The sequence below is a fragment of the Heteronotia binoei genome, chromosome 8 (assembly GCF_032191835.1).
Source record: "Heteronotia binoei isolate CCM8104 ecotype False Entrance Well chromosome 8, APGP_CSIRO_Hbin_v1, whole genome shotgun sequence".
NCBI classification, from domain to species: domain Eukaryota; kingdom Metazoa; phylum Chordata; class Lepidosauria; order Squamata; family Gekkonidae; genus Heteronotia; species Heteronotia binoei.
Genome location: NC_083230.1, coordinates 49,417,916 through 49,438,685, shown reverse-complemented (window position 1 = coordinate 49,438,685; position 20,770 = coordinate 49,417,916). Strand labels below are relative to the sequence as shown.

The 20,770-nt window shown below is 43.6% G+C and overlaps 1 protein-coding gene across 3 annotated transcripts in view; it reads left to right on the top strand.

Moving 5' to 3' along the window:
- BEST3 (bestrophin 3) overlaps positions 1-20,770 on the top strand; it is a 38,001-nt gene that overhangs the window by 2,381 nt on the left and 14,850 nt on the right. The window contains exons 1-7 of one of the 3 annotated variants that reach the window (XM_060245060.1): positions 9-160; positions 1,642-1,736; positions 2,815-3,048; positions 9,002-9,156; positions 9,418-9,495; positions 10,222-10,374; positions 19,028-19,108. In XM_060245060.1, coding sequence (XP_060101043.1) covers positions 9-160; positions 1,642-1,736; positions 2,815-3,048; positions 9,002-9,156; positions 9,418-9,495; positions 10,222-10,374; positions 19,028-19,108 — 948 coding nt within the window. Of the gene's footprint in view, positions 1-8; positions 161-1,641; positions 1,737-2,814; positions 3,049-9,001; positions 9,157-9,417; positions 9,496-10,221; positions 10,375-19,027; positions 19,109-20,770 lie in introns of those variants that run through there. The other 2 variants (XM_060245061.1, XM_060245062.1) reach the window with 2 other exon arrangements.

The window sequence follows — 20,770 nt, the reverse complement described above, 5'->3', positions numbered from 1 at the left end:
TCAAGAAGATGACAGTCACTTACTCCAGTAAAGTTGCAAATGCTACCTTCTTTGGCTTTCATAGACTGCTTCTCAAATGGAGAGGAAGCATCTACAAACTCCTATACAGGGAATTCCTTGTCTTTGCTAGTCTTTACACAGCAATAAGTATATTATACAGGTACATCTTTTTCACTCTCATGAAACATATGGTCCCTGTGGTGTCACATATCACATTCACTGTGATGTCTCCTTGGATTATTATTGATGTGCCTGAAGTGGCAAGATTCGGTCCAATAACATTTCTACAATAGCACACTAACCATATAATATTGCTACTACAGTCCAGTAACGGCAGTTTCATTTGTACAATCCTCATGGTGAAAAATCAGGGCTTTTGCATTTATGAATTATGCCAGTGAACTTTTCAGAGATAAACACTGTTGAGATGGCTTCAAACTGTGAATCCACATGGAAGTCAGCTCTGGGTATGGTGAGCTGTTGCACAGGTTAAGTCTGCTTCAAAACTGAACATAAACATTAGCACTGCAAACCTAAACAGAGTTACATCCTTCTAAATCCATTGATTTCAACAGACTTAGAAATGTAGAGCTCTAATTTGGATTGTACTGTGAATCAACTCTGTCTGTGTCTCTAGTCTACATCAGATTATATTGCCAGTGGAAGGGAGGAGCTCATGAGGAGCAATGTCATTGTAGCCATTGCTATAGACCTAATGAGGCACAGAGAGCTGCAGAGTGGACTTAGTATCTATCAATGTCCTCCAAGCAACTCCAAAAGGCCCTGTCACCAAGTGTTCTGGAAGCTCTTGATGTCCTGTGCCCAGAGAAGCAGCAGTGGTGGTGGTGGCAAGAAGAGCTGCTGTTGGGGGGAAACAGAGCTAGGAGCTGCAGCACTCGGTCATCAACCTGAGTTCATTGGACACTGTCAACAACACCTGGTATCTTGAAGACAAATGGCTTAAAGAAAACATTCCTTTCCCTTGGCTTCAGAAATTTTTCTCAGACCAGCAAAATAACATTACTTAGAAAGTATCTTCTCCAGTGCTCAGATATACATATCAAAGGATTCCATCATTATCACAGCTAAGTGTTCTGTCTGTCAACTGATTTTATTACCATGAGCCACTTTGAGAACTAGCATGGTTAAAAGCAGTACACAAATACTACAAAATAAACAGGATGCATCATAAAAAGTGAATGTGTTTGAGTGGAGGTCAATATAGATTTGTAATTTGCAGCAATCACAGTCCCCAATATCAAAATCTGCATAATTTGTTGTTCCTGATCCTTCATTTTTCATAAAGGGATTGCATAAATGCACTTCTGTTTGGATGGTCTGTATTGTTAAATCTGTATGGCTAGTGTACCTTTGCAATGTTGCTATAATGCATTGACATTTTGCTTTCCTAATGCATGTTGCTCTGTTTTTAGAATACATTTGATTTTGTGTGTCACAAGGCTCCCCATTCAATTGCCCATCTTGGACTTTGTCAGAACTACAAAGCCTATCAGCTTCCTTATTATTGGTCATGTTAGGAGTTAATGCTGATTATCCAGATTGTCCATATCATATTTTTAATATTTAACCATTTACCCCTTTTATCAAATTAATTTAAAAGTCTGTATTTTTTCCTTACAGGTTTTTTCTTACAGGAAGCCAAAAGAGATACTTTGAAAAACTTTCATTATACTGTGACAAATATGCTGAACAAATTCCAGTAACTTTTGTGCTTGGTAAGTATGTGTTCTATGATGAATCCTAAGAACAGCTTCCTGGGAATAGGTCCCATTGAGCAAACTTTAGTAGAATTCTGAGTAGACTTGCTTAGTATTGCACTGGGGATGGGAGAAGCATCAATACCAGATTGTCTTAGGTTCCTTCCAGACAGGAGCAGCAGCAAGTGACATCGGAACAAGCAGGTAAAGCACCCACAACTAGGGATGTCAACCTCCAGGTGGGACCTAGGGATTCCCTGGAATTACAGCTCATCTTTAGTCTACAGAGGTTGGTTTCTTTGGGGGAAAATGATGCTTTGGAAAGTGAATTCTATGGCACTATACCCCACAGAGGTCCCAGTCCTCCCCAGGCTTCACCTCCAAATCTCCAGGAGTCTTCCAACCTGGATATGGCAACCCTACTGCTATCCCCCACTGATGGCCAAGGGGATCTGTCAACCCTACCATTAACACCCCATTCCCATGTCACACACTTCTGTTCCCATCTTTACCAACTCCTCCCTTCCTCCCTTATTTCCTCCCCTTTGTGCCTGCACAGTTCCACCAAGGTCCCCCATATCCTTTCCACCTCACTTTTCTTTCCCCAGTCAAACCTGTAGAAGTACAGCACAGTTTGGTGGGGAAAGGGAGGAAAAATCCCTTTAATGGGCTGGGAGGAGGAATGGCAGCAAAATTCTGTGTACCCTTTGGCCATAGGGCCAATACTGAGAGTGTCTACAATCTCATGGATTTTTTCTTTGATCTGGAGACAGGAACTGTGTGAACTTTGAAATGAACAAACTGTCATGTGAATATTCTCCCTTTAATTTGAGGCCTCATTTTCATGGTGGGAAAAATCCCTCTGTGGAAGCAGCCCTAGTTAAGTTCCTCTTTGAACAGGTCTGTTCTATCACAGGCCATTTGACCTCACAACAGAGATTTTTACAGAGATTATTTCAATTTACAGAGAGTATTTCAAGATAAATTTCTTCAAAGTATTGATGTATGTTTAACTGAGCACATTATTAGAAGACCCACATACAGGTAAGTTTTACAGCAAGAACTGTGAATCATTGATTTGTTTTTTAATCTCCAGGATTCTATGTTACATTGGTAGTGAATCGATGGTGGAACCAATTTGTCAATTTGCCATGGCCAGACAGAATTATGTTCTTGATCTCCAGTACTGTTGAAGGAAGAGATGAATATGGCCGCTTACTCAGAAGAACTTTAATGCGTTATGTGAATTTAACATCCCTCCTCATCTTTCGTTCAGTGAGCACAGCTGTCTATAAAAGATTTCCAACCCTAGACCACATAGTGGAAGCAGGTAATAATTTTTTTAATTTACTTCTCCATTCCTACCAAGGTCAGACGGCAATAACTGAACCATCCTTAATGTGTACAAGTGTGTCAATAAGGCACAGGCATGTTCACAGACAAAGGCAAGCACTTTCTGAAAGATGTGCAACCAGTAAATGGATGCTTTAGAAAGATACCAGCTCACAGCCTTAACAATGACCCAAGATACAGCATTTAGAAGACATTAACTCCACAAGCAGATGTAATTTGTATTAATGTCTAGATTTAAAATGCTGGGAAACAACCTCTTTTATTTAAATGCAGGCATACGTAATACCATTCCCCAAACCCCAAGATACTATAAGGCTAAAGCTTCCAACTCTCAATGATGAAATTCCTGGAGATTTGACAATGGTGGGGCAGGGTTTTTGGAAGAGAGGGACCTAAATGGATTATAACACCATAGTGCCCACCTTCATGCTGCCATTTTCTCCAGGGGAACTGATCTCTGTAGTATGGAGATGAGTTGTAATTCCAGGAGATCTTACACACAATATTTGGAGACAAGCCCGGCGGTGGCCTTTTCAGTGCCCCAGGCAGAAATCCACCCCCGCCCCCCCTTTTTTTCATGCGCGCACAGCACATGCGGCCCGATCACATCACCAGAAGTGACATCATCAGGTTGCACACAACATGCGCCCCCCCCATTCTCGGCTCTCTCCCACTTTAAAGCCCTTTAAAGTGGGAGAGGGCTGGGAACCCCCACACACATACCTTGCGAGGCTTGCAAAGCCTTGGCAAGGGCGGGGAGACAGCGGGCGAGCTCAGAGCCACTGGCTCTGAATGCGTTCACTGCCACGCCGCCTCCCCTGACTTTGGCGACACCGGGGGGCGTGGCAGAAGTGAAGTCGGGGGGGCAGGGGCAGGGAGGAGCTTCAGCGGGGTGGGGGGGGCGAGGAGCAGAAGGGCTGAGGTGCAGCCGATCGTGCCAGGAGGGAGATAGGCAGAAGCAGAAGGGCCGAGGTGCAGCTGATCTCGCCAGGAGGGAGGCGGAAGCAGAAGGGCTGAGGTGCAGCTGATCACGCTGGGAGGGAGGGAGGGAGGCAGAAGCGGAAGGGCCGAGGCAATCGCGTCGGGTGGGGAGGAGGTGGCATCAGAGGAGCCAAGGGGCGCAACCGATCATGCTGGTAGGGAGGGAGGCACCCCTGTGGGAGCCAGCATCCTAGGCCATCGCCTAGTTCGCCGACTCCCACGTGCCGGCCCTGTTTGGAGAACTAGCAGTCTAGTGACACATTTTACACATTCACCAGGAAGACGCAGATGACTGTACTTACTCACCCCACCCATTCACGCACGCAGCAGCCAAATTAAAAACAGCACACACACACACTTATGATCTCACTGGGTAACTGGCTCACTGGGCAGCTAAATGTTCCCATGTAGGGTATTTCAAACCAGCTTCTTCAGACTAACAGGAATACAAAACCAGAGCAGCCTAAGGAGTGGAGTTTTCCTCCAAACAAACAGAGGGACTCTGCTGCTTCTCTTCTTTTTACACACTCACCAGCAGGGCTTTTTTGTTAGAAAAAGCCCAGCAGGAACCCATTTGCATATTAGGCAACACTCCCTGTCAACATCACTGTTTCACACAGGGCTTTTTTTAAGAAAAAGCACAGTAGAAGAAGAAGATTTTGGATTTATATCCCGCCCTATATTCTGAATCTCAGAGTCTCAGAGCGGTCACAATCTCCTCCACCTTCTCCTCACCCACAACAAACACCCTGTGAAGTAGGTGCGGCTGAGAGTGCTTTTACAGCAGCTGCCTTTTCAAGGACAGCTTCTATGAAAACTATGGCTGACCCAAGGCCATCTCAGCAGGTGCAAGTGGAGGAGTGGGGAATCAAACCCGGTTCTCCCAGATAAGAGTCCACGCACTTAACCACTACACCAAACTGGCTCTCATGAGTAGGAACTCATTTGCCTATTAGGTCACACCCCCTGACACCAAGCCAGCAGGAACTGTGTTCCTGTGCATTCCTGCTCAAAAAAAAAGCCCTACTCACCAGAAAGACTGAGGTGGCTTTGCTTTCTCGCCCCACCCATTCAGCTTTCAGCTCTTGGTGTCCCATCCAAGCTGGCTGCACTTTCACAAAATGAAACTGAAAACACACAGACATACACTCACAAACCATCTGTTGCTTTTCAACCAACCTTTTCAGACTAGCAGGAAAAACAAATGCAGAACAGCCTAAGGGTTGGAGCTTTTCCCCAAACAAACAGAGGTACTCTGCTGCATCTTTTCCTTTTACACACTCACCAGGAAGGCTTAGGAGCCCTCAGCCAATTGAGAGATAGCTTTCTGTGACAGTTTCCCTCCTCCTTCTGCCTACCAATCAATGCAAGGCTTTCCTTCTCTCCTCTGTGAAGCAGTGCCTCAATCCTCAACCTGTGGAACACAACAGACCTTGATTTATGGTTTGACAGGCCAAAGGTTGATGCAGTACAGTCCCAACCAATCAGAATGCTCCATTTTGCCACCATGAAATGGCTTTTATAAAGGATAACAATAACAACAACAATATTCCATTTACTCCCATGCAGTACTGGAAAAAAGATTCTCTGGGCTGCTTTCTTGTATCTTTATTTGCTTCATGAATTTATATTTTGCTTTCTCCACCAATGAGGGACCCCAAGTGGCTTGCCAATTTCTCCCCTCTTCTCCAGGTTGGGAAATCCCTGAAGATTTGAAGGGCCGTGCCTGGGGAAGGCAATATTTGGGGAGGAAACTCCAAAGCTGCCATTCTCTCCATTTTCTTTATAGTCTGGAGACCAGTTGTAAATCTTCAGCTCCCACCTGTAGACTGGCAACCCTGCATTCACTAGCCTTTGAAAACTGTCCAGAAACTTAACCTGTGACAAAACACGGTGGCCAGGCTACTGTCAGATGTGGGATACAGGCAATGCCAGCCCAAGGGTGCATGGCACCACAGGCAGGTGCCCCCCCACTGCTCCCCCCATTGCAGTGCTGCAACCCCCCCACCCCGAGGGTGCCATGCCGAGGTGTGGCACCTGCCTCCTCCTTCCCTTCCCATCGCCTCTCCCCCACACACACACATACCATCACAGTGCGCCGCACCTGGGCCCTGCTGGCCACGGCACAGCATGAATCTTATCTACCTTTGGAAGATAAGATGCACACCACACCACAGCAGGCAGGGCCCAGGCGTGGCGAGCTGTGATCGCATGGGGGGAGAGGCAAAGGGATGGGAAGGGAAGGGAAAGGAGGGGCAGGCAGCAGCAGTGGTGGTAGCGGGTGGGTGGGTGGAGCAGTGGCGTGCAGGTGGGCGGAGGAGCCAGGCACTTGCCTGGGGCACCAGGAGGGGAGAGCCCAATTTGGCGCCCCCACTCTCCTGGCACCTTAGGCAACTGCCTAGTTTGCCTAGTGGGTGAGCCAGCCCTTGATACAGGGAGGCTGGCATGCCATCACTCTGTAAGCTTTCATGGCAGAATGATGAACCTGGGTCTCTCAACTTGTCATGCTGCAATCTAAGCACTATAGGGCACTGACTCTCCCATCTAGGGCTTAGGTTCAAGAGGAGGGCAGGAATAGTAGATTGAATGGAGGGGGGGGCAGGACTTGCCACACCCACAAGTCTCTCTGTTGAATCTTCACCTGCAGGAAGGAAAGTAAAGCAGGGATATGTCCAGCCATGGCAAGCTGGTACGAGTGCCATGCTGGGCTCAACCATGAATGTGTTGTTTCCACCTCTGGCAGGGGGCATTCCCAGGCTGAAAGGGCTCAGAGAGTCAACTAACTCTGGTCACACTGTCCTGACAAGGTTTGCAAATACAGCCCCATAGGGGGGCTTCACCACAAACCTTCCTTGAGGCACATGATGGTACCATCCAAATTATATCCACTTGCTCACAGATTGTTGGTGATCCATTCACAACAGTACCTACAGCTGCTGCTCAAGGCTCTAATTCTGCAAGGAAATAAAGAGTCACATGGCAAGCTGGTTCACCACGTACAGTGGAGCAGTTGCCAGTCCTCCACCCCCAAATCACAGACATGCCCTGTCTTCTGTTGAGGTTGGGAAACAGGCAAATGACAGAGCATTCTCCACCTCCTGAGATCTTCTGGGAAACTTTCCTGGCATCTTCTCCCATGGTATGTTGGGGGCCATGATGCTGCGCCACCTCTGCACAAACTCAATGCTGGTCTTGAGTGCACTGTCATGGCATCCAGCCTCAAGTGAGGGGAATGGGGAACAGGTTTGGGATCCTTGCCCTTGCTTACCTGTCAGCATGTGGTAGCTCCTTTGTGCTGAGCCTCCAAAGGTGGGGCACCTATTAAGGTTCTGAAAAAGGAGAGGTCAACCACAAAGTATGGACTTTGCTCTCCTTGCTGGGTGTTAGTGCTAAGTGCTCATCCTGTAGTGCTAAGTGCCTTCTCTGTGCTTTTCCTACTACCAGAGTGCCTCACCACTTGCTCTACGTTCACATGGCAGGGAGCTCTAAGACAGAGTCCTGTGCCATGTGCACTAACTACTGAGTTGTAAGATGTCCTGGCTGAAGTTGTTGGTGGAGTGGCACAGTTGAGCGCTGGGGAGGGGGCTTGGCTGCCCCAGGGAAGGAGGTTATTGGCTGAGCCTGTAGTCAACATCCTGAGCTCCTCCGAGCCTAACTGGCAAGGCTGCAGTGGCGGGGGATGACTGGAGTTTTCAGTTCAATTGGTGCCCATGGGCCATGCCATATTTTTGTTGGAATAAGTTTCTGCCTCTGGCAGGGGGCATTCCCAGGCTGAAAGAGCTCAGGGAGCAAACTAACTCTGGCCACACACCCCAAACTGCCTACAAGCATGCTGGCACTCTCGGTGTGGCTGAGTTGAGCTTACTGCTGACTCTTCCAGTAGACCCCGCAAGAAGACACACACACACTCCGGCTTGTATCAAAGCAGTGTGTATTATACAGTTATCTACAACAGTGACTATATACAGATACTGGAACAAACTAACAAAGTGCTTCGCCATACATCCAATAATCCTCAAGGGAAAAGAAAAAAGGCACTTATCTACATTTATACAACAGACAGCCAATGGGAGCAATGTACAAATTGCTGAGTCACTGTACATCTGACTCCAGCTCACATGATGCAGCTGTCACTGGCTGTCAGACTCACATCTAAGATCTAAGCTTGCTTCTTCACTCCTTATGCAGACTCTTTGTCAACAGGCACAGGGGCCTACACATCAGTTGCACAAACGGGTAGCTGCCATGGCCCTCCACTGGCACCAAAGAGCAACAAAGCAGTGCTAGGGGCCAATGCCATCATAACTGGCACTTACAGTGCCATATCTAGGACATATGCTGACACAAAGGTCAGTTGGCTCCCTTTTGCCCCCCTCCTTTAGGATTGTTCTGAAAAGGTGGAGACTTTGGCCTCCTTTTCCTGCTTGTAGTTTAGTTGGCCACTGTGGAATATAATGCTGGACAAGATGGACCATTGGTTTGATCAAGCACAGCTATGTTTATGTTCTTAGTATTTGTGTATATGAATGCTTTAAAAGAGCCCCATGGTGCAGAGTGGTAAGCTGCAGTATTGCAATCCAAGCTGTGCTCATGACCAGAGTTCAATCTTAGTGGAAGTTGGGTTCAGGTAGCCAGCTCAAGGTTGACTCAGCTTTCCATCCTTCTAAGGTAGGCAAAATGAGTACCCAGCTTGCTGGGGGGAAAGTGTAGATGACTGGGAAGGCAATGGCAAACCACCCCATAAAAAGTCTGCAGTGAAAACATTGTGATGTGACGTCACCCCAGAGTCAGAAACAACTGGTGTTTGCACAAGGGTCAACCTTTACCTTTTTTATATGAATATATTTACAAAGCTTAATAAGACAGTCAGTCGGTGCTCAGTAAGTAGGTTTCAAAGCATGTACTTTCACAAGAAACAAAATAACATATGTACTTTAAAAAAAAAACAGGTTTCATGACAGCAGAGGAAAGGAAACTATTTGATCATCTCCAGTCTCCTCATCTTAAATACTGGGTTCCGTTTGTTTGGTTTGGAAATCTGGCAACTAAAGCACGAAAAGATGGAAGGATCAGAGACAGTGTAGATTTACAGACCCTGTTGAATGTAAGTAATTTTTAAAAAGCAGAACACTATGAAAAATACTTGATACCCAAAGCTGGGATGAAAGGCACAGTACAGCAATGGACAAGGTCTTGGATGGGGCAGGGGGAGGACAATGTTGTAAGCTACTTTGGGTCCTCATTACAGAGAAAAGCAGGGTATAAATAATTAAATCCCATCATGCCATCAGAGTACATCAGCCAATAATATTAATAAATGTCATTATTTTGAATAACACATACATTTTCTTTTCTTTTAATTTAGGAGATGAATAGATACCGGTCATGGTGTAGTCTACTATTTGGTTATGACTGGGTTGGAATTCCACTAGTGTACACACAGGTACTGACTGCAAATTTCCATCATTTCCAAAGTACAAGATACATTTTTGAAAACATCTTGGGTGCTGAAAAGTTTAAACTTAAATCTATATTCAAACATTGAAAGATACATATGTCTACCCCTGCCTTTCAACTTCCAAGAGATTTCTAGCCTCTTGATGGCACTTGGTTTTTGTTTATTTTGGCCACTGTGTGACAGTGTTGGACTGGATGGGCCATTGGCCTGATCCAACATGGCTTCTCTTATGTTCTTATGTTTTTGGAAGGGAAGGGAAATGGAGAACCATTCAGCTGGGCCAAATTATTATTGTCCAACTCTGGATCTGCCTACTATCTCCCATGATGCATTTGTTTCAAGTAGCATGAGAGTAGATTGCATTGTATGTGGTTCTTAGGAGAACCAAGATATATTAAACAGTCTGATGCCCTCAAATAACCCCTATGAGAATCTGTAATAGACAGATGCATAATTAATATCCCTCTTTGTCTTCAGTTGATAAAACAACTAACCTGTCCTGGTCAAGTTATAAAGTTATTTGATGTATTCACTGGAATATGTTTGGGAAATGTATTTTAAAATATTACATATCTTAGTTTGTATCATTTCTATATAATCACCATGTATCTTTTAAAATGTTCAAAGTGTAAGGGCTTTTGGATAAGAGGTGTACTTATTGCATATGAATTCTTTAATAGCTGTATTTTACTGTGGGTTTGCTCATTTTAGGTTGTCACACTGGCTGTCTATACTTTCTTCTTTGCATGCCTGATAGGACGTCAGTTTTTGGAGCCTGACCAGAACTATCCAGGTCATGATTTAGATCTTTACATTCCAATCTTCACATTGTTACAGTTTTTCTTCTATGCAGGATGGCTAAAGGTAAAGTGTCTTTGCAATTATAGGTGACTGGAATTTTCTCATAATTTTGCTCAGAAAACTGATGAGTGAGCTTCATCCAAGTGAACAGAAGGGCTCTTAGTTAAAGTTGCTGTATGTAGTTTTACTGTGCTCAGTATTGCTAAGGTAACATTGGGTTGGATCCTAAAAATGCCTGAGTAGAAGCACATGCTCAACTCTAAGGCAAAAACAAGGGTAGACGTTGCCTGATTCCTTCTGCTCAATGCAGCCAATTAGGCACTTCATCCGAGAGGGTCCCCAACCCTCAGGAGCCACTGGGGAAGTAGGAGTCAGGGAAGATCCCGTTCTGCCAGTTCTACTAGTAATATACCCAAATAACATTAATGGACATCAAATTCCCATTTGCACAAAAGTGCCAGGACACCAACCATATCTGTTATAAGGGGCTAAACACGTTTTCAGACTGCTGATAATGGGCACTACAAAATGTTTGACATTTGCAGTATTTCTGGTTCACTGCTTTTGTCTCAAGCTCTTTGCTTGTGAATTCCAAATGTTTTGTATGCTGGCTACTATCAGCAGTGTAAATGTGTTCAGGGACTTGTAACCTTGCTGTCCAAACAGCCTGCTATCAGCAATATAACTTTTTCCAGCTTTATATATAGCCTATTATCATCACTGCAATTTTGTTTCCTGTCTCTGGTCAAACAACTGAACTATGTATGTATGTGTATAAATAGACTTGTTTGTATTGTGCCCAATGGAGTTTCTGTGAAATACAACACATACAGATTACTCCACTAATCTAAACTAGGGCTGCTTCACATGGTATAGTCTCCACATTGGAAGCCATCAGAAATTACTTCTATGCAGTAGTGCTCTGGCCCATGATATTTGTAAACCTTTTAGCACATGTGGCAACTCAGTTGCATGGAGAGTCTTTGTAGCTTGGAGGCCACCAAGAATGTGTGGCACAGGTGTGTAGTTATAATCTGACCCAGAAGGAAACCACAGTGCAGAGTCTGTATGGGTTAACTATTGTCATAAGCACTTTTCTTCTTGCTTCCCCTCAAGAGCCACTAAATACATTCATTATTTAGTGAAAATAAAACAATAGTAGTAGATGCCATAGAGGTATTCAACAAAAGGAAGCAATAATGACTGTCCTTCACTCAGATAGAATAGCCAATTACAATAAGCAAAAGTTGTAGAGCAAGCTGGATTTTTTCTAATTAATATTGCTTTACAGCTGACTGATTTGCTGTTTTTCATCAAGCTTATAATTAGGCTATTAACCTAGTATGAATGCCGTATTGATTCTTTTCTCTCCAGTGAATTTGAACTCAATTAATTAAAAGAAAAACTAACTTAAATGAGGAATAATTAAGACAGAGTAAGATACCGTACAGTTTCTGTTAGATCTGTGGATCCAGTTAGCATGAACATTGTTTTGTAAGCTACTTAGTCATCATTAGCAACAATAGCGCATTTGTTTTATCAAGTTTACATCAAGTAGCAGGGCTGGATTAACTGTAATGCTAATTATGCTACAGTGCAGAGTTCTGTTGGGGTGAATTTATATCAGTCTAGGAATAAGGCCCGTTGTAAAGAAAAATACAACGGGCTCTAGAAAGAGGCTCTGGGTGAGTGCCCCCCACCATTGCTGTTTTCCCACCCACCCAAATAAAGGCATTCACTCCCCCCTCCCAACCTCAACAGGAGCTGATCTCGGTCATCTGGAAAACAGTTGAAATTCTGAGTGATCTCCAGCCCTCACCTGTAGATTGGCAACAGTGGTTCCCCAGGAGGAATTGGCTTGTTTGGATGGTGGAGTCTATGGCATTGTACCTATCTGAGGTCCCACCCTCTCCAGGCTCCACCCTTCAAATCTCCAGGAATTTCCCAACCTAGCATTGGCAACTGCTAAGTCACATTGACTGTCATTAAGAGGGCTGCTGCTGAACAGGAGCAAGCAGCCAGGCCTAGTTAAGTCATGCCAGTGCGGTGGCATCAAGTCACCCAGAGGGTGCTGACAGGCCTATGGTAGCCAACCTCCAGGTGGAGCCTGAAGATCTCCTGGGATTACAACTGAACTCCAGACAACAGATCTCTCTCCCCATCCTGGAGAAAATAACTGCCTTGGAGTGTGAACTCTATGACATTCCATTCAGCTGAGAACTCTCCCTTTACTGCCTAGCAACAGCCTCTGGCTAGCAGCTTCCCCGGTGGTCCAATCCTCATCTCTCCTGGGGCAAGGCTGAGGGGAGGAGGGAGGGAGGGACAGGAAAGAGGCGGCTGCCATGGCCTCTGAGGAAATGCTTTGTGATGTTTCGGTAGAGCAGCAGCCCTTTCCGAAGACAGTTGATGGAGAGGACACAGAGAAGTGTCAGAGATATGTCTGTCTCTGAGGTAAGTCTGATTTGGCGGTTTGTTCAGTATTCCCAGGCCTGCAGTAGGCAGGGGACAGAGGAGTCAGCCAATGGGAACCCAGAGGTAGTGACTGATGCATGATAGGCCAATGGTTTGTTGAGTGCACCCATCAGCCAATGCAAGCCCTCCATTTGGCCACCACCATTAGGGAATTATTATCTATGATGATGAGGGTTCAAAATCCAGATCAGGTGTCAACATACACTCAAACTTCACTAGAATAGGTGGACTACATATAAGTGTACCTATAATACATCAAATCACCGACAAGACTGAATAAACATGTACAGATTCAGCTTGGTTGATCAAATAAGCATCAACAACTGATGGGGGGAAAGGTAACAGAAATCTGTGTGAACTACATAGTTCTGGCAGTACAAGACTGTGATAGAGAGAATGGATATGTGTCAATGGAGAGCTCTGAGGTTCAAAATAAATGAAAATGAGATCTGTAGTCCCTTAAAAAAAGGTGCTAGTGTTCACATCTATTGCCTTGGCTATCACAAAGCAGAGAGAGTTTTAAGATTCAGGGTTTGGATGCAGAGTGTGGGAATGAGCACAGAGACAGAGATGTCCTTTGGCTCCCAGTGTGATTTGGGAAATCAATCTCCTGCCTGGTTTGCCTCATGGCAGCAAAAGAAAAGTGGCACAGTACAGTGAGTGGGACCAATTGTGATTGGTGTTCTTGGTAGTTCAAGGATCCTGACCTATACTATAGCATGTTCTCCTTTGAAGGAAATTTTAGGGCCAAATATGCAACACCACCTGGGTCAGAAGTCTGCTGACATGACTTACAGACACATGTACCATCAGGGAACTAATTGTCAGTTCCAGTACTCCATAATGCAATTCAGTTTAGGAGCTCAGAGCCAGGTAGAAAGGAGGTGTTTCTGCCTTCCCTCCAAAGCCAAAATGGCCACTGTGGGGCTCCATGTTTATTGCCTGCACAGCATTTTTGTTGTTGTTGCTGAGTCGCACAGTCAAGTCCGACTCTGCGACCCCATGGACCAAGTCATGCTAGGCCATCCTGTCTTCCACCATCCTCCAAAGTCTGCTCAAATGCATGTTAGTTACATCAGTAATGCTGTCCAGCCATCTCATCTTTTGCTGTCCCCTTCTTCTTTTGCCTTCTGTCTTTCCCAGCATCAGGATCTTCTCTAGTGAGTGCTCCCTTCTCATTTGGTGGACAAAGTATTTGAGCTTCAGCATCTGACCTTCCAGGGAACAGTCAGGGTGATTTCCCTAAGGACTGACTGATTTGATCTTCTTGCAGTCCAAGGGACTCTCAAGGTTCTTCTCCAGCACCACAGCTCGAAAGCATCTATTCTTCTGCGCTCAGCCTTCCTTATGGTCCAACTCTCACAGACTTAAATTACTACTGGGAATACCATAGCTTTGACTATACAGACTTTTGTTGGCAGGGTGATGTCTCTACTTTTTATTATACTGCCTAGGTTTGCCATAGCTCATAAGGCACCCCAAAGCAGGGCAAACAGAACCCTTGCAGCAATCTCAGCTTCCAAAAGCAGTGCCTGAGGGAAGGCTGCCCATTCTTCTCTCAAGCCATGCTCTCAAGCCTAATCAAGCCCTGGAGTCCTTGGAAATTTTAGTGTCCCAATGTCATGTGAGGACTGCAATTTTTTTCAGGGGAACCTTGATCCAACTTCTATCTACCTTGACCCGTATTCCACAAGAATGGAAATGATTCAAACGATGTCACATAATGATGATGATGTTTATTGTAACAAATATACACACTATGCCCATCAAGAAAGGTGGAGTATCAGTATTGTAAATAAAACAATATATATATTGATAGACATTTTAAGAGCGCAAAGCTGCTAGAAAGCCTAATCAAGTTTCTACCATCTTATTCTGTCCCACAGTACAACTCACAAAGGTGTACAATTTTAAAATCACAAGAGCAATTGACTGAATCTAAGATGCTGTATAGAATATCGACAGCCCTATATAACTTGGCCATAAAAAAGCATAAAAACACAATGTAAGTAACCAGTAGGGATGGGCACAAAATGGGAAAATGTTCATTTCCATTTTGTGATTTTGTGGTATGCCATTTGGTTTGTGGTGTGCCCAGTTCATGAGCCACAAACTATCAAGAATTTTTAAGTGCCAAATTAACTGGTTCAGTTCATGAGGTTTGTGATGTGGTAAAATGGCCCCCTTGTGTTAGGGACTCACAGGGGATCTCTGGCTGACTCTCCTCTACCTGCCCTCCAAGTTTGATGAGGATTGGATTTACAGGGTCTGAGTTACACCCCATCCCCCCAAGAAGGTGCTCCCAGGAAAGTACTTTATGGGAAAACGAGAGGTGTAGGTGCAGGAGTGTATAGAATGGATCCTGTGCAAGAAACATCACACAGGGGATCTCCCCCTGATGCTTCTCTACATAGCCTCCAAAATATGTGCAGATTATACTTAAAGGGTCTGAGTTATGTCCCCTCCAAAGAAGTTTCCCCAGGAAAAATGTCAGGTGCAGGTTCAAATGTGTATAGAATGGACTCCCTGCAAGCTACACACACCAAACACACAGGGAACCTCACCCTGCCTTTGAAGTTTGGTAAACATTTTCATTGAGTGGAGATTGTCTGTCTGGAAATGTATCCATTCATGAACTGCTACAAACCACCACAAACTGGTTGAAAGTTTGTTGAAAGTTTGTGCTGGTTGACCTGCCATGAATCAGCCAAAATTCATCACAGATTTTAGTTCATGAGAGGGTTTGTACCCATCCCAAGTAACGACCAGCAGCCCTTCAGATTTTCACATGAGAAACGGAGGCACATACCGTGGATCTTGGCTGTCAGGACTCATTTGGTCAGACTTGTAGTTCACTCTGACAATTTCCACAGCACAGAGACCTTGCCATAGAAGAATCAGTAGTCTGATTTTATATCAAATTTTATATCAAAACAGGTTGTGTCAGGCCTGGTCTACATAAGCAACATAATGAGATAGTAATTAGGTGGCAGAGGGCAGAAGTAGTAGGAGGGCTTTTTTGGTAGAAAAAGCCCAGCAGGAACTCATTTGCATATTAGGCCACATTCCTGCCATCACCATTGTTTGGCATAGGGCTTTTTGTAGCAAAAGCCCAGCAGAAACTCATTTGCATATTAGACCACACCAGCTGACACCAAGCCAGCCGAAACTGCATTCCTGTGTGTTCCTGCTTAAAAAAAAGCCTTGAGTAGTAGAATGGATTGTACAAATTCAGACTGTGAGGGATTTTTTTCTACATTAACAATATTATTGAAATATAAAACTAGCACAGTTATGTGAAGGGAACTCCTCCCCCTAATGTGCTAATTTTTGACAGGGAGTTTTTACATGGTGGGAATTAAAATGTAATTCTTCCCCTGCCTGCAGCCTAAGATTCTGCCATTTTTGGATTCTGAGGCCTTGGTCTATGCACAAGTAGGCCAGGCCATAAGCTGCACTATAATGATATTAAAGTGGACACTTTATAGAGCCACCAGCTTCAAATGGCATTTTATATAGAGAGTGAGTAAAATGTAGAATTTGCTGCCAGAGAATGTTGCATAGACAGCTTTAAAGGGGGATTAAACAGATTCATGGAGAACAGGTCTAACAGTGGCTGTTAGTCAAGGTGACTAAAGGTAACTTCCATGTTCAGTCATTCAACTTCTGAATCCCAAAGACAGGAGAAGGCCTCAGCCTTTATGCCCTGTTGTTAACCACCCAGAGGAACTGGTTGGCCACGTGTGAGACAGGATGATGACTAAGATGGACCACTGTTCTGATCCAGCAGGGCTCTTCTTATGTTCTAATGTTGTTAAGAATGTTGAATTTCGAGGGATTTTTAAATGTGTCTTTCTGGCTGAAGAAAGGGTTTTCAAGTGTTAAAATTCACCTTCGCCTTTGTAAGCACAGTAAAACAGTTTGAAATCATTCATTGACTCCCAGTCATATATATATATAGGATAATGGTTCACTCACATGAGATGCTTTTAATCCTGTTCTATGTTGCCCTGGTTCAGAGTATAATCCTTTTTGTTGTTGCAGCCAAGAATCCCAAAATAGCACTTAATTGTTCTGTGTTGCATTCCTTTCAGAGAATGATACCATGTGCCTTATGACAGGCTAGCTGGACCTCGAGCCAGTGCAAAGTTTCCTTCTGCAGTCACCTATGAATATACCTTTCATATTTCATTTCTCTGATCAGGTGCTTGTTTGTTCATTAGTATCTGACAATTAAGTTGGTACGAGGAGTCTTGTGCTTGTTTGTTCATTAGTATCTGACAATTAAGTTGGTACAAGGAGTCTTGTGATTCTGCTTCTTTTATGTCAACAATAACTGATGCAATTCTGCATGAAATCAGTTCTTCTTAAAAACAGAACCATCCTGTCTTGGTTGGTGAGAAAAACAGGTCTAGTTCCTCATTCTTTTATAACGATTGCCTCCATTCAGCAGGTAGAGTTCTATGGTGGTAGAATGAGCTACACTATTGCAAATGCGGGGGCGGGGGGGTGTCACAGTTTTAAATGTGTTCTTTCTATAAAAAGAAATCACTGTCAAGAGAAACCTACCTTGGAAGGAAGTGCTGGGTGAGACATTCTCTTATTATGCTACTGTTTTACCTACAGGAAGTTTTGTACGTGGGGAAATGTGCAAAATAGCATTGCCAACCCAAGCTTCAGTGAGTATAGTCATTTACCACATCATTTTGCCACATACATAGACAAGGAATTGAATCCAACCAGCATTTCTGCTGGTGATAAAGAAAAGAGGAGTCCTTTTGGGTATGGTTACCAACTCTGGGTTGAGAAACTCCTGAGGATTTGGAATCAGAACCTGGAGAGGGCAGAGCTTGGGGAAGGAAGGGAGCTCAGCAGGAATGTGATGTCACAGAGTCCACACTCCAAAGCCAACATTTTCTCCAGGGAAAATTGTCTCTGTAGTTGGAAGCCAGTAGTAATTCAGGGAGATCTCCAGGCCCTACCCAGAGATTGACAACCCCACTTTTGACCACCAGAAATAAAAGGTCGGGAGATCTTTGGATCCAACCCCAGGCCACATCCTAAGTTGTTTCTTTCTCACATTAGAATGCAATAGATTACAGGGGTGTCAAACATGCATCCCGGGGGCCAAATCAGGCCCCCGGATGGCTCCTATCAGGCCCCTGAGCAACTGGCTGTCATCTGCTTCCTTCTCCCACTCTCTTGCTTCCTTCTGCATAACAGCTTGCTTTGCAAGGCTTGCTAAATTGCACAGCTACAGAGCAAAACCTCTATTTTCTCCATTGGCTGAGGTTCCTCCCTTGTGGAGGAAGGAGGGAAGGCAGAGCTTGCTTTTCCAGGCTCTCTCAATTGCACAGCAGAGCTACTGAGTCCTATTTTTTATTAAGTTTGGGTATAAAAAGGATGAATAATGTGGGAAAACAGAAGCAAAAAAAAGAAAGAGAAGGGGGGAACAAGACAGAAAAAAAATAGACAGAAAAAAGCAGCAAATATATCAGCTACATTTCTACCTCAAAACATAATACCAAATTCTTTCTACCTGCAAGTCTTTTAATTTTAACCCTATATAACCATTAAATTCTACATTCTTATTATTTCATTATATACTTTTTACTATTCTATTGCTTATGATATAAATTCAAGCTATTCATCTTCAGTACATACAAACGAGAAAAGCAGAACCGCCCCCCCCGCAACCACATGATAGAACTAACCAGTTAATTTTAGCAATATTAAAAATAAGAACTAATTAGTTAATTTGACAATGTTGAGAGTAAACATAAGCAGAAAAGGTAAATATAATTTCTTTATCCTTAATACTAACTTAATGGCCTGGCCCGACATGGCCCAACGTGACATGGCCCAGCCCAATAAGGTCTCATTTATGTCATATCTGGCCCCCATAACAAATGAATTAGACACCCCTGCAATAGAATATTTGCAAATGGCTTCAAGACAGAGTGAATACTGATGTAATACAGTTTATCTACTCTTGTCAGGCTCTCACCTTTCATGCCTATGATTGAAAAATCTCAATCCAAGTTCTGTTTGAAAGCTATCATATTATTCAACCTGTTCACGTGCTTTCTAATCCCATTCCTGAATGATGTAAGAGATCAGGTGACACTTAGCAAAAGCATTGTCCTTGCACTGGGACTATTTGTTACAAATTTACAAAAGTCAAGAATTGGTTGCAGCACTAGACAACGCACCCATATATTATTCTGTGTGATTCTGACTGCAGGTTGCGGAGCAACTTATCAATCCATTTGGTGAAGATGATGATGATTTTGAAACAAATTGGTGCATTGATAGAAATCTGCAGGTAAGATTACCTTGCTTCTTTTCTTTGTTTGTCGAGTGCTATAGACTTTCTTTTCTGCAACCATACATGTATGAAACCAAATAGGATGGAATATATAATCAGAAATTTACAGTTGGAAGGTACTACGAATGTCCAAGTTCAAGTTCAAGTCAGCCTTTATTGGCATAAAAATTGCAGTGCAAAATTAATATAGTGTAAAACAGGATAAAAACACAACTTTCATGTACAATTATTTCTGTGATATTCTTTGGCGCAACTTTAGAGCAGAGTACAGAAACTTGGCTGACCTCTCAGTAACATTGATAGAAAAATCATTCAGGAGTCTATGGACCGTAAGTACATCAGGGCAGTCAATCATACTGGCTAAAACAGGGTATAAATACGTGTAATGTATATCTGTATACAAATGGAAATGCAGGAGAACATGAGTAATTGACTCAACACATTTTTGTTTACAAGGGCAATACCTAGCTGAATAGGCTATTTTATTGAAGCTGCCATCGAGAATGGCGAGGGCATAGCCTTGCACCTAGCGAGAGAAAACGCTCTGCATTGTTGTGGCACCTGCAAAGACGATAGATAGGAGGCCATCTTCCTTGTGCTTAGAGGGATCTCAAAGTTCAAAGGGGAGCAGATTTTGTTAGCCAGACTATTTAACTTCTGGCGCTCAATATCTAACTTCTTGTTTTTGATCTGTTGGAATGCAGCAGTGAATGTAAGCATGGAAAGTGATTCTATAGACAAGTCCATCACTTTAATTTTGTTCTCTATGTATGCTGACCAATTTGACACATTGAACTCAGAGAGCATTTGGTATATAAAGCTCCAGGTTCAAAAATATAATGTAGGCGTAACCAGAATTTGAATGTCATAAGCCATGCACTGGTTTCCATTAAAGACTGGCCAGTTTCTAAGCAGATGACTGCATATGAAACACATCTTGGCATGCCCAAAATTTTTCTCAGGCATTTGGCACATTCAATAGCACAGACCTAATCCAAATTGGAATGCCATACAGAAATTGTGTAGTCACTTTGGCCTTAAAAATTCTTATAGCAGCTGGCACAAATTGGTTGCCTCTGTTATAGAAAAAGCAAGTTCTAGCTGAAGTGCTGGTGTTAGTTATCTTCGCTGCATAATTGCAATGGGTGGACCAGGTTGCATTATATTGAAAGTAAATGCCTAAATATTTGTAGTATTTGACCTGTTCTATCTCTTTACTATCAATGACCCACTTATAAGATCTCCACTTTTTTGAGAAGACTAGAATTTTGATTTATCATGGTTCAGCTGGAACTTGTTATTAGTAAGAAAGACTGCACAGCGGGACAGCAGACATCTTAAACTCACTCTAGAGCGGGACAACAACACTGTATCATCTGCATAGAGTAGCAAGAGTACATGTATTGCACCAAGTTTCGGGCTGTGACAGTCAGCATCAGACAACTGACCAGCAAGGTCGCTGAGGAAGAGATTGAATAAAAAGGAGCTAATATGCAACCCTGTTTGACACCCTTGTTAGCAGAGATCTTTGGTGTCAGATTGCCTGCTAGTAAGCATTTTATCTGCAAGAATTAGAAGTGTACAGTTTCATAATGAGCATGAGAAGTCTTTTATTTATATTTAGCTGGTCTAATTTGGTCCAAAAAAGATCTCTATCAA